This window comes from Panthera pardus, unplaced genomic scaffold, assembly GCF_024362965.1.
Source record: "Panthera pardus isolate Hobbes unplaced genomic scaffold, ASM2436296v1 HiC_scaffold_19, whole genome shotgun sequence".
NCBI classification, from domain to species: domain Eukaryota; kingdom Metazoa; phylum Chordata; class Mammalia; order Carnivora; family Felidae; genus Panthera; species Panthera pardus.
The window spans coordinates 8,065,095-8,079,435 of NW_026526754.1; the positions used below are offsets into that span (position 1 = coordinate 8,065,095).

Consider the following 14,341-nt stretch of genomic DNA (forward strand, 5'->3'; position numbering starts at 1 on the left):
GCGGGGGAAGCGGGGCCGGGGCGGGGGGCCGCGTCCTGGAGGCCGAACTCTCCGCGCCGCCGCAGTCGCCGCGTGCGGAATTCGGGCCCGCCAAACCCGGCGCGGGGTGGGCGGGCGGGCGGCACGTGAGAGACGCCGCGGTGAGAGCGTGCTAGAGGGTGACGCTGTGCGTGTAAGAGGGACCGCGAGCGTGAGGGTGGCTCCAGGAGTGTGGGGAACCCTGAGTGTAAGACTGAGCGTGTCAGATTGTGTCTGTGTGAGTGTGTGTGTGTGAGCGACCCCCCTGAGTCTGAGGGTGACTGTGAGTGTGCAAGAAAGACCCTGAGTGAGAAGATGACGCCGAGAGTGTGTGAGATGATGTTGACAGTACGGGAGAGACTTTGGTGTGAAGGAGACTCGGTGTGCGTGAGGCACACCCCCCCCCCCCCCCCCCCCCCCGCAGACTAGCGGGAGGCTGTGTGTGTGAAACCCAGAGCCTGGGGGTGATTCTCTGAGCGTGTGAGGGTGGTTCCAGGAGTGTGCGAGAGACTGAGAGGGAGACTCTGGCGACAGAGGCCCCGAGTGTGACGCTGTGTAAGAGACTGAGAGGTGCTCCAGGGTGAGCGTGACGGGAAGAAAGCGAGCCTGTGCTGTGAGAAAGTCTGCAAGAGAGAAAGACGGCGTGCAAGACTCTGAGGATGTCCTGCAGGATCAGAGCTTGGGATGCTGCGAGATTGTCTAGGGCGGGGGCTTGCAGGGCTAGGGAACCGCGTGCTGCTGCCATGAAGGCTCCTCCTCCCGTCTCATGTCCTGTCATCTTGTTTGATCATCTCACGTTGTAAATGGAAAGAGATATTTGTAAAACATTCTGAGAATTCTTCACTAAGCGCTAGGCAAACAGTGTGGGTACCACGTTGTGTAATGGTCGGTATAAATAGGAATCAATATTTAACAGACTTGAGCACCTCTTGTGTGCACTGGGCTGTGGGGCTTGGTGACACGGTTCAAAAGAATTCAGTCTCTGCCCTTGATGGGGGAAAAAAAGCACTGCCAGCGAATCTAGCATCGTGTTAGCAGAATGCTCAGCCATCTGGTGCTTCTCTGAGAGCTGCTCCCTGATTTGAAGATCTGGGGGCAGCAGACTTTTGAAAGTCTGAGTGCTTCCTGAGCTCATTTTCGTCTCTCTTCGCTTGCTGTGAAGCCCTTAGGAGGAAGCTGCCCAGGCTGCCTACTTTGCTAAGGTGCCGTTGTGCGCTCACGGCTTTTGCTTCCCAACTTTGGTCTCAGACTGTCATTTGAGTTCTTATATTTGATTTCCCTCTCCTGACAAGTATGTGGAAAACCACAAACCCAGTTTTTCCCTGTCTTTCTTCTTCTCTCTCTGGCTGCAGACATATTTTCATTGCAGACCAGAAGTAAATACCAGTTATGTGACTTATCTCCTTGGCACTTCTTGGTACAGGAAATTTCCTGACCTCTGTCTTGTGCGCTTCCTGCTGTAGCCTCCAGGATGTGGATACGTTTCTACAAAAGTGACGCAAACAGTGCTCACAGGACCTGGGACTCCGGGAGCAGCAGCAGTCTAGATATGCATGATTTGAGATGACCGAGCTACTTCTCTGACACATGTGTGGGCTGGTGGCTTCAGTTACACTCCACTGTGAGTGTGATGGAACTTCTCAGTTGAGAATGCTGTCCCTGCCAGGCATATAAAACATAAATTTTACAAAGGGAGATATCCAGCTGCTTATTAGGCTCGTTTTTTGATAAGCTGCCTCTTACTCTTTGTTGCAGAGGTTAAGTGGCCAAGACAGACAGGTGGAATTAGGCCTTGATGTGGAGGCTTCATTTTCTTCTCACATCCTGACCCTTCATAATGAGGCAGCTTATGGAAGTGTGATGTTTGTTCATTTCCTCACAGGTGAATGTTGTTGCTCTGTCCTCTGTTAACTTTCTTGGATCTTTGTGATTTGTAAAGAATTTCAGTTATTTTTGCACACTATGAACAGGATACTAGTGATGAGAATGGCTCATATATAATTAAAAATTATGTAACACTGTATTATATAAATTGTATATATATTAAATTATATCTTTTTCTAAAGGGTAATTGTGGTGGTTTATAATGAAAGCTACTTGCAATGAGGTTGTTAAAAAGAAATTGAAAACCAAAGTCATGGAAAAGAATAGATACCATGTACTGTTGAAAGTAAGGTTATCTGTTCACTGTGATTGGGAACTGAATTGGATCTTGAGTTTCCTATTTTCTTGGGTAAAAAGATAAATATAGAGTCACATCACTTTTTTGTTTTATAGGAGTGTAAGATGTGTGTGTATATTATATAGATACAGTTAAACATTAAGAAAATTAACGTATACTAATTGTGGAAAATATATAAAGCTCAGAGGTGTATAGAAAAGAGAGTCCTCTATATTTTTACCACAGTTAAGATTTTGAGGGGTGCCTGGGTGGCTCAGTTGGTTGGGTGACCGACTTCGCCTCAGGTCATGATCTCACAGTTCGTGAGTTTGAGCCCTGCGTCGGGCTCTGTGCTGACAGCTCAGAGCCTGGAACCTGCTTGGGATTCTGTGTCTGCCCTCTCTCTAGCCCTCCCCTGCTCACGCTCTGTGTCTCTCTGTCTCTCAATAGTAAATAAACGTTAACAAAATTAAAAAAAAAAAAAGATTTTGATATTTTTCTCAACAGCATTTTCCCTCATAGTTACCCATTGTAAAAGAGATTTTAAATCCAGCTTGTAAAGTATTCCTTGTAATTGAACTCTGAAAGATTCTTTTTTTTGCCCCTGAAATTGCATGTGATAGTTTCACGGTTAAGTTTTCATGAAGCAGTTTTAGTGGTCTGATGAATTCCTTTATTATCTGCTTAGAGGAGCCTGTAAAATAGATGAAAACCTGCTAGAAAACTGCATTGTGCCCTTACAGGCAGGGTTTAAGACTAGTTTTTCAAAACAGGAACTTACAGGGTACACTGAATGATTTAATGGAAATTGTCTTAGGTAGTGATTTTAGAGACTGTGTGAGAGAGACTGAGAATCTGATACTGTTTGTGATCTTCACATACTGATTTTTCTTATCAATTGGATAAAAACTGAAGACAGAAGGATAGCCAGTTCAGAGAGGGTGATCTGGTAAGATTTTGTTGTACACTCTTCCCCCCAAATACCAGGCTACTTAGCTGGAGATAGTGGCTTAGTTATGAGCTCCTTGATTTTCATCCCATTTCTGTGGGGATAGGATAAACAATGCATCTCACAGATAAGGATTGCCTTTTTGAGAATGTATGTAGATACTGTGGCAACTAATTAAATGTACTTGAATTCAAAACCATTATTGTAGTCATAGTTGCTTTTTATCCTTTTTTTCCTCTTTCATCATCTAAAGAACAAGTACTTTGACAAAATGATAAGAACCACCATCTCAGACTGAATTCTCTGAATGATCACTTCATTTAGTTAAGCCTTGTTTGTTTGTTGTTCTGGCAAGCAGGTGAGTAGGTGGCTCAAGGTGTTAGACTTTTAGTAGGGTTTGTTGTGTATTTTCTCTTTTAGCTATTTTTTGTCCTTGGTATTTATTTATTTATTTTTTTGTGGGGGGGGAGAGAGATAGAGAGTGAGCGGGGGAGGGGTAGAGAGAGAGAAGGAGATAGAGAATCCCAAGCAGGCTCCTGGCTGTCAGTGCAAAGCCCATTGTGGGGCTCAAACTCACAAACCACGAGACCATGACCTGAGCTGAAATCAAGAGTCAGATGCTTAACTGACTGAGCCATCCAGGTGCCCTTGTTCTTGGTATATTTTTATTCAGTGATCACAGATTGAGTACCAAGCCTGTGCTGGGCCTTGTACTGGGTGCTGTTAAAACAGACAAGGAACTTACTAACTAGTTGGGAGAGACTGAAGGTAAGTAAATGCAACAGAATGAGGTGGCTGCTGAGGCAGAAGTATGTATTAGAAACCTTACAGACACAAGGAGATAGGTGGAGAAAGATGGCAGCCAGGATGTTGGGGAAAAGGTGAGAGAAGTAGGGTGTTAGAAGCAGAGGCTCAGTACGAACAAAGGTGTGTTTGTCTCATGGGCTCTAGGAACCCTGGACTATTCCAGGTTCTGGAAGCTGCAAGGAATTTAGTGTGATAGGACCTTGGGTGGGACAGCGGGGGTTGGAGGTAGGGGTGGGTGTGGGGGGGTGTAGTGATAAGGACCTGATAAGTAGGTTGGAATTGGTCTTAAAGGCCTCAGGTAGCACCTGAGGGAGGGTTCCTAACTGTGCTCTGATACCAACAGAGTAGATAGTAGGGTTGATACTCTGTTGTGAAATTTGAGGAGCCAAAGTAGTGTTTTTCCTGCTAGAAGGCTGCCTCCTACCCCTAGCCTGCCCCCCGTCTCCTGGATGGAGGTAAACCCTATTGCAGTTGCCAGTTTTTGTTTGTTTTTCTCAGAATTCACCTAATTACTTAGACAAGAGCTATGTTGTTGGCACATTCCGTTTTCAGGTCTTCCAGATCTTGCTGATTTTTTTAAAGTAGGCTCCACATGCAGTGTGGGACTTGAACTCATGACCCTGAGATTAAAAGTCGAATGCTCTACTGACTGAGCCAACCAGGTACCCCTCGATCTTGCTAATTTTATGTCTATCTATTCTAGTGACAACTGAGAGAGGTGCTTTGAAGTCTCCAACTATAATTGTAGATTTGTGTATTTCTCTTTTTAGATATATATCACTTTATGTATTTTGAAACTTTGTTGTTGGAGGAAATATATATTTAGAATTGTCTTCTTGATGAATTCTTTATCCCTAGCAGTATTTCTTATTCTGAAGTTTATTTTATATAATGGTACTATAGCTACTCCATCTTTCTTTTGATTAGTGTTTGCATGGTTTATTTTTTTCCTATTGTTTTACCTATAGTTTACTTATGTCTTTATATTTAAAGCAGGTTTCTTGTAGACTACATGTTGGGTTTTGCATTTTTATCTGCCAGTATCTATTTTTTAATTGGTATGTTTAGATCATTTATATTTCATGTTATTATTGAGATGGTTGGATTAAAATCTTCCTTCTTGCTACTTGTCTTCTGCTTCTATTAGTTCCATATGTCTTTTTTTCTGCTTTCTTAAAAAATTTCTATTATTTAAGTATAGTTGATATACAACATTATGTTAGTTGCACAACATGGTGATTCCACAATTCCGCGCATGCTCACCACGATAAGTGTGGTTACCATTTGTCACCATACACCATTACTACAATATTAACTATATTCTCTATGCTGTACTTTTCATCTGCGTCTTATTCATTTTATTATTTTTAAGTTTATTTATTTATTTTGAGGGGGGGAATTGGGGAGAGAGAGAATCCCAAGCAGGCCCCACACTGTCAGTGCAGATCTTGTGAAATGATGACCTAAGCTGAAATCAAGAGTTGGGTGCTTAACTGACTGAGCCACCCAAGCACCCCTGGAAGTTTGTGCATCTTAATCCCCTTCACTTGTTTTGCTTATCCCCTCACTTCCCTCCCCTCTGGCAACCACCAGTTTGATTTCTGTAGTTATGAGTCCCTTTCTTTGTTGTTGTTTGTTTTGTTTTTTAGGTAAGTATGATCATATGACATTTATTTTTCTCTGACCTACTTCACTTACTTTTGGTTTGTGTATTTTTTATGTTTTATTTCCACTGTTGGCTTGTTATTTACACCCCTTCTTTTAATCTTTTTAGTTTAGTTTTGTTTTTAATATTTACCTATTTTGAAGGAGAGAATGCATGTGGGGCAGGAGTGGAGAGAGAGGAGAGAGAGAATCCCAAGCAGGTTCTGGTGCTGTCAAACCAGAGCCCAAAACAGACCTCAAACTCACAAACTGTGACATTATGACCTGAGCTGAAATCAAGAGTCGGATGCTTACCCAACTGAGCCACCTAGGTGCCCCTTTAGTTTAGTTTTTTTAAAGTAATGTTACATTATTTCACATATGAGAACCTTACAACAGTATAATTTCCAATTCTTCCTTGTCTTTGTGCTGTCATTGTCATACATTTCACTTTCATATATGCTATAAATCCACAATTCACTGCTAGTGAATTTTTACTTGAGGCAGTCAATTATATTCTACAGCAATTAAATGGCCCCCCAAAAGAGTTTTTTTTTTCAAAAAGTATTTTTTTTTTTATATTTACCATAGACCATTTGATACTGTTCTAGGTTTTTACTTTTTTTCCTGTTTTGACTCTTGTGGTTTTCATCTCTCTGCTGAAATTTCACCTGTTTATGCATGCTGCCCAACTTTTCCACTAGAGCATTTAATGTATTAATCATAGTTATTTTGTATTTTATATTTTTATGTTTTGAGAGAGAGGGAGAGTATGTGCACACACGAGCAGGGGAGGGGCAGAGGGAGAGAGTATCTTTTATTTTAAGTTTATTTTTTTTTTTGACAGAGAAAGAGAGCACACTCACAAGCACTCATAAGCAGGGGAGGGACAGAGACCGATGCGGGGCTCGAACTCACAAACTGTTAGATCATGACCCTAGCCAAGATCAAGAGTCGGATGTTTAACGAGAGAGAATCTTAAGCAGGCCCCATGCCCCACGCGGAGCCTGAGGAGGGCCTCAGTCTCATGACTGTGAGATATGACCAGAGCATTAGATGCTTAAAAGACTGAGCCATCCAGGGGCCCCAATCATAGTTAGTTAGTTAGTTAGTTATTTTCAGGAGTAGAATTCAGTGATTCATCACTTACATACAACACCTAGTGCTCATCATAACAAGTGCCCTCCTAATACCCATCATCCATCTAGTCCATCTCCTACCCTCTTCCCTCCATCAACCCTGAGTTGGGTTTGGGTTTTGTTGTTCTTGTGGTTACCTTAGGTGCACACATGGCTTCAAATTCCTCTGGTGTTTCCTTGCGTTAGCATTGGTTTGCTGGAGGGAGGGTTTTTCTTCAATGTTTATGCTTTGCCCTCAGCTTTAGGTCTTTTTGTTGTTGTTGTTGCTGGGTGCTTGCATACCTGGTGGTGGGGAGCAGGGATTCTCTGTTGTCTTGGTTCAGCCTCAGTCTTAGGCAGGCCCTGTTTTTCTGGATCTGAGTGGGGGGAGAAAAGGGAGGGGTGTGGATCTTTTTGGTGATCCTGCTCTTGGCCCAGAGGTAGGATATCATTAATGGTCTGGATCAGAATGTCCTGCCTTCCCCCAGGAGTAAAGGGTTGTTTTATTTTTCTTTCACCCTGCCCTAGCTGCCTTGGGAGTGGCAGAGTTTTGCCACTCTTTCCCCAGCAGTGTTAAGATTTTTATTCTAGGGGCGCCTGGGTGGCTTAGTGGGTTGGGCGGCTGACTTCGGCTCAGGTCATGATCTCGCAGTCTGTGAGTTCGAGACCCGCGTCGGGCTCTGTGCTGACAGCTCAGAGCTCGGAGCCTGTTTCAGATTCTGTGTCTCCCTCTCTCTGACCCTCCCCCGTTCATGCTCTGTCTCTCTCTGTCTCAAAAATAAATAAACGTTAAAAAAAAAAAAAAGATTTTTATTCTAGAGAGGGCACCTGGTGGACCTTTGTATTTTTCCTGGAATAGTGATTGCTTTCCTTCTCCAGACTAGCACTACGGAGAGGCTATCTCTGGCCTCCTGCCTAGTATTTTTTATGAGCATCCAATCCACAGAGATCTGTGGAGAAAAAACATCTAAGTGTCTATGCTCTTGCTAACCCACACTAGACCTTTATTATTGTCTTTTTTTTTTTTAAGTTTTATTTATTTATTTTGAGACGGAGAGAGAGAGAGCAAGCAGGGAGGGACAGAGGAAGAGAGGGAGAGAGAGAATTCCAGGCAGGCTCAGTACTGTCAGTGAAGGTGGGGCTTGAACTCCTAAACTGTGAGATCATGACCTGAGCCAAAATCCTGAGTCAGACACTTAACCGACTGAGCCACCCACGTGCCCCTAACCCATGCTAGACCCTTAGTAATTCATTAAAAATTATACCTGAATTCTACTTACCTGCCTGTATATTGGTCCCACCATTCTCCCTCTGCCACTGATGAGCCAGACCTTACTTCTCTCCGTGGAGGTGCCTGTTTTTCCTTAAATTTCAGTCCACTTGGTTACCCTGTAACCTTAGCTCTCTGATGGCTTCAAGAAAAGTCACAGCTTTTGATGTAAGAAACAAAGCTGAGGAACTGTAGATAAAATTAAATATATAACCCACTGCCCATTGACTGATATTTGAGATAGGCAGAGTATGACATTCTTTCAGGAACTCCCAACTATCTTAATGTTTATACTTTGCTAGAGGGAAAAACAACCTTAGCTTGACAATACCTAGGCCCCTAGGATCCTGTGTGTCTTTAGCATATGAAAGTCTGTTTGGAAACCTCCAGGTACCTTTTACCTTCCTCAACTCCCAAGTATAAGATTGGTTCGTCTGCACAACCCCAGTGCAGCTCTTTCTGTCCACAGGTCCTGTCCCTGTGCTTTAATGAAACTACCTTTTTGTACTGAAGACATACCAAGAATTCTTTCTTAGCCGTCATCTCCAAACCCCAACACTCCAAACCATATCAGTTATGTAGATTATTTGGCTTTTTCTTGTCGTTGGAGTGGGGGTGATGCTTTCACCATCTTTCTACATCTTAAATCTAATTTGTGGTTAAATATATATTTGGTCTTCATCAACTGTTTCTAGACACAGCTCCTATAATTTCCTGTATAAGAGCCATATAATTTCCTATATAAGAGCCATTTCCTATATAAGGCTTTTTTTTTTTGTTATATTATTTGTGTTTGTTCTCAATTCCTGAAATAGTTCAAGGGCAATAAAGGTGAAATGGATGTCTTTTGTTATTTATATAACAATCCCCTTTCAACCATACCTCTGAGTTTATGTTAATGAAGTGATTTTTGGAAAACATCTTGATCTCCTAAGGATGGAGGTTGGTTGCTAGAGGAACCAGACCTGTGATTAGGAGATTGGTAACTTAGGTTCAGTCTGACCTCTGGGGAGGGGAAAGGGGCTGGAGATTGAGTCAATCTCTAATGGCCAATGATTTTCATCAATCATGCCTTTTTAATGAAGCCTCCTTAAAAATCCCATAAGGAGAGAGTTTGGAGAGCTCCCAGGTTGGTGAACAGGTAGAGGTGCTGGGTGAGTAGCGGGCGGCTTGATCAGAGAGAGAATGGAAAGTCCACACCCCTTTCCATATACCTTGCCCTAAGCATCTTTTCCATCTGGCTGTTCCTGAGTTATATCCTTTTTATTTTTTTATTTCTTATTTTTTTTAATGTTTATTTGTTTTTGAGGGAGAGAGAGACAGAGCATAATGGGAAGGGGGCAGAGAGAGAGGGAGACACAGAATCTGAAGCAGGCTTCAGGCTCTGAGCTGACAGCATAGAGCCCTACCTGGGGCTGGAACTCACAAGCTGTGAGATCATGACCTGACTGAGCCACTCAGGTGCCCCCCCTGAATTATATCTTTTTTTAATAAACTGGTAATCTAGTAAGTAAACTGTTTTTCTGTGAGCCACTCGAACAAATTAATTGAACCCAAGGAGGGGGCAGTGGGACCCTTCAGTTTATAGCCAGGCATAGTGGAAGCCCTGGTAACAACCTGAACCTTCATTTGGCATCGGAAGAGGGGAAAGTTTTGTGGGACCGAGCTCTTAACCTGTGAGATCTCCAGGTGGATAGTGTCAGGAGTAAGTTAAGTGTTGCAAAAGTGCTTGATGTGTGGAAAACCATACATCTGGTGTCAGAAGTCCAAACAAGAATGTGTGGGAGCCCCAGCCTCCTCCCGCCAGCTAGCTAAGGTTTGATGGAATAGGGGAGAGGCTGGAATGGGCACTGGGACCAGGGACCAGGTTTCTCTGCTTGCCCTGGGTTGAATTGGGTGGAAAAAGGCAATCTAGATCTCTCTGCACCTGACTCATGGGCGAATATAAGCTCCTCTGCTATTTCCAAGTTTGTTTTCATGGTTGCTTTGGCTCAGCTGACAGACACGTGAAAACAAGTATGTTCCCACGTGTCTGTGCCTGCAGAGGGAAACCTGCATGGCTTGGTGCCAGGAGTGAAAGGAAGAGTGGTGCTGCCTTAAAGCCAGTTCTCATCTAAGCGGAGGTAGGCTGGCTCCACTCTGGAAGTGAGAGAAGGCTTATCAGTGCCCAGAGGAGTTTTTTCACTTCGTCTCCAATCCAGACTCTGGAAGGGGACCGGAACAGGTAAGGCAGGAGTTTTGGATGGAGCTGTGGAGACTGGAGTTTTCCCTGAGAACTACTTACTCTTGAGTGGCTGTGGTTCCCTTACTCTGAGCTCCACGAGGTAAGGTTCTGGCATCTCCATCTTTGTTAAGTAGATGAGAGGCTTCTGGGAAGATGATGTACTGATCTCATTCTTATCCCTGGAAATTATCTCTGTGACCTTAAAAGACTGACTCCTGGGTGGGAATCAAACGGCTTACAGGATTCCTTTATCCAGAACATGAGGGGGGAGTAAATAGGTGATCTGAATTCCTGATTCCTGGGGCATAGGAAGGTTCTTGTCTTCCTCTGACAGATTCTGGGTTCTTTATATGAAGATTGGTGTGGAGTCTAATTTTCCTGAGGTTTCTGGACTGGCCCAACTCTAAACCAAAAGTAGTAGTGTGTGTGCCATCTCCATACAGGGTGCCTTCTGATGCCAGGTCTGTGGATAAGAAAAGTCATGTAGCTCTGATTGAGTGTCAGAATTCCTGGGCCCTATTCTGGGAGAATCTCTTTGCAATCCAGATGGTAGTGAGAGGCACATGCTGAGAAGGAAAACAAATAAACAGATAGCAGTTGAGCCCCAGGTTAGGGTGCCCTCTGTGTGTTCTTTCTCCATCTGGTCTTGTCTCTTTTTCTGGGCACTTTAGAAAAAGAGATGTGTTGAACGGGGAAAGCAGCAATGAGGGAAGGTGGAAGTGGTGGACTTAGCAACACACAGGTGTGTATTTTCATGAAGATCCTCTCCTTGGTCTAGTCTTTGTAATGGCCCTGGTCTTAGCATCTTCCTAGTCCTTCTCACCACCTGCTCCTATTCTTTCGTATTTTTTGCTGGCCTGAGAGTAGCTACAGACTTCTCTGCATGTGGCTAGATACTGCAGGAGTTCCTGTTTATGTTTGGATGGAGGTGAGTGGGTTTGGGCAGTGAGGGACCTATCAGGCTGGCTAGAGCTATAAACCTGGTGCTGGGAGTTTGGTCTCTGCAGGTCAGGTTTGCAGCTTGTTGTTGTTGTTGTTGTTGTTTTTAAGTTTATTTATTTATTTTAAGAGAGAAAGAAAGAGAGAATCCCAGGCAGGCTCTGCACTGTCAGCACAGAGCCCCAGAGCCCAATTGGCGCTTGAACTGATGAACCATGGATCATGACCTGAGCCGAAATCAATTGCTAGATGCTTAACTGACTGAGCCACCCAGGCACCCCTGGTTTGCAGGTGTTAAATTGACCAAACTAGACTCTGTAGCTCAGGGGTTAGAGCACTGGTCTCATAAACTAACCAGACTAAAACCTATACCTTAGGGAGAATCTGTGCTATGGCTAGGCCTAATGCCAACCTAATGTCTGGGTGTCAAGCCAGGTACCTCTTGTTGGAAGTTGCCATCGCCTGAACCCTGTCATTGTCATCTTTCTTGGGAGCACTAGATGTCTGCCTACCTCCATTTATTTCTCTGTGTCCTGTGGTGGGAACTGATACAAGGTCATTGTATTTAGATCTATGTGCAAGGCATGCCATTCCTACAAAAGAGGTTGGCTTTGCAGTTCTCTAAACCGGAGACTCACCAGCTCCTGCCCTAGACTAATACATTTATATTCTTTGCCAGGTCACAGGAAACACAAGTGTGAAGGAGACATTTGCCATGGAAGCCAGGGAGCTGGAGAGCCCCACGCCAACCTACCATCTCATTCCTGAGGCCAGCCAGCCCAGAGAGAAAGATGTCAGCATGCAACCTCAACAGACCATGGAAACTATGCAGCTAAAAAAGGAGATCTCTCTGTTGAATGGGGTCAGCCTGGTGGTGGGCAACATGATTGGCTCAGGAATCTTTGTCTCACCCAAAGGCGTGCTGGTATACACTGCCTCCTATGGGTTGTCACTAGTCATATGGGCCATTGGTGGGCTTTTCTCAGTTGTTGGTGCCCTTTGCTATGCGGAGCTGGGGACTACCATCACCAAGTCTGGGGCCAGCTATGCTTATATTCTAGAAGCTTTTGGGGGCTTCATTGCCTTCATCCGCCTTTGGGCCTCCTTGCTAATTGTTGAGCCCACCAGTCAGGCCATCATTGCCATCACCTTTGCCAACTACATCATCCAGCCCTCGTTCCCCACCTGTGATCCCCCGTACCTGGCCTGCCGTCTCCTTGCTGCTGCTTGCATATGTAAGTCTGGGGTTTAGTGGGAAAGTATGTTTGAGGATGTGGGTTCCTTTAATAATGTTAATGGTACCTCATATTTGAACAGTATATTTTGCTTTATGGGAGGAAGAGAGGCATCTTACCTTTTGAAGAAGTAATTTCACCAAAGCCATTTAACCCTGAGAGATAAGTAAGGGTAAGGGATAGAGATGAGAGAAATTTGAGTCTGTTTGTGGCTTTTGGTGCCTCACATTCCTTCAACTCTTGCTGTTACAGAGTTCTGTGCTCCAGTCTATGTGACAGGTTGGTGCATGTCTTATTTTTGTCTTATCAGATGTTTTGATTGGAGTCAATAGCACTACTTGTGGCTTAACCCAGAAAAAAACCTCAGTGCTGAGGACTTTATTTTGCTTCCCAGCTTTTTATCTTAATCCAGTTAAAAAAAAGAAAACAAACCAGTTTAGAGGCTGAGAAAAGAGCTTCTCTAGATTGTTGGGGGTGGGGGTGGTGAGGGGGTCCCAAGTGTTATCCATCAGGCCCACAGGACCACTGCTCCCTGCCACTTCCACTCTTTGCAGCCCATTGTGTTTTTAATTTTTTTTATTTTTTTAAATGTTTATTTTTTTGAGAGAGAGAGACAGAACATGAGCATGGGAGAGGCAGAGAGAGAAGACACAGAATCCTAAGCAGGCTCCAGGCTCTGAGCTGTCAGCACAGAGCCCGACACGGGGCTCAAACCCACAAACGGTGAGATCACGACCTGAGCTGAAGTCAGATGCTTGACCAACTGAGCCACCCAGGTGCCCCTCTTTGCAGCCCATTCTAAGCAGCAGGCACCACACCAAAATGGCTTTTTCCCATTGGTGTTTCAGATTTCTTTACACTGACTTTGTAAACAAGCTCTGCTTGTGGCCAGTGACAGGAAGGTGGCTTCTAGCCCATATTTGGGTTTCTGAGGACAGAACCTGAGAGATTCCAGTTCATCCCTCTTTATTTTCCTTTTTCTCTTACGAGGTGGTGAAGAGTGATTCTGCCTAAAGTCACTGAAAAGGAAAGAAGATTGCTGTGAATTTACACAGTCTTGTAGAGCTAGTGTTTTAGCTGAGAAGTGGCCCAGAATTCCCTGTGTTCCTTAAGCACTGTGCTGCCAGAAGCACTTAATTATACTCTGTCCTTTCCGTATCTCTGCTTGCAAAAGCTTTGGCAGTGTGTGTAGTTTATCCACAGTGTTAAAAATAGGCTGAGAGTACCTTGGAGTTAGCAGTAAAGGATTGTACTGTACACTGGGCCTCCTGACTTTAAGGATTTGTTAAAGACAAATGTTAAAGGGAACCCCTCCACATATAGCCCCAGGAAGAGGGAAAGTGGGTACTCAGCTGTATTGTATGTCTGGTAGGGTCTGGCCAGGGGAACTCTGGCCAGACTGAGTTGTCTAGAAAAAGAATAATTTTCTGGGGTGCCTGGGTGGCTCAGTCAGTTAAGCATCTGACTTTGGCTTAGGTCATGATCTCACAGTTCCTGGGTTTGAGCCCCACATCAGGCTGTCTGCTGAGAGAGCCTACTTCAGGTCCTCTCTCCCTCCTGCCCTCTCTCTGCCCCTTCCCTGCTCTCAGTCTCTCTCAGTTTGAAAAAATAATAATAATTTTCTGATTAGAAAATGTGTTAGGGGGTGCCTGGGTGGTGGCTCATTTGGTTAAGTATCTGGCTCTTGATTTCGGCTCAGGTCATGATCTCATGGGTTCATGAGATTGAGCCCTGCGTTGGGCTTTGCACTGACAGAGCGGAGCCCGCTTAGGATTCTCTCTCCCTCTTTCTCTGCCCCTCCCCCTCTCTCAAAATAAATAAACATTAAAGAAAAAATAAACTAAAATATATTCATTAAGGAGAAAATTGACCACAAATCACCTATAATCTACCACCAAAAGATGAGCACTTTTAATAGTTAAATCATGTCTTCATTTCTTTCTTTTTATAGAATTGGTAGCATACTTTGCGTATAA

General features: G+C 44.1%; 1 protein-coding gene across 5 annotated transcripts in view; it reads left to right on the forward strand.

Annotated features, from left to right (window-relative positions):
* Positions 1–14,341, forward strand: part of SLC7A6 (solute carrier family 7 member 6) — a 36,024-nt gene that overhangs the window by 120 nt on the left and 21,563 nt on the right. The window contains exons 1-2 of one of the 5 annotated variants that reach the window (XM_053906597.1): positions 63–166; positions 11,810–12,365. In XM_053906597.1, the coding sequence (XP_053762572.1) occupies positions 11,846–12,365 (520 nt within the window). In that variant the 5' untranslated portion in view covers positions 63–166; positions 11,810–11,845. The other 4 variants (XM_019455478.2, XM_019455477.2, XM_019455476.2 and 1 more) reach the window with 4 other exon arrangements.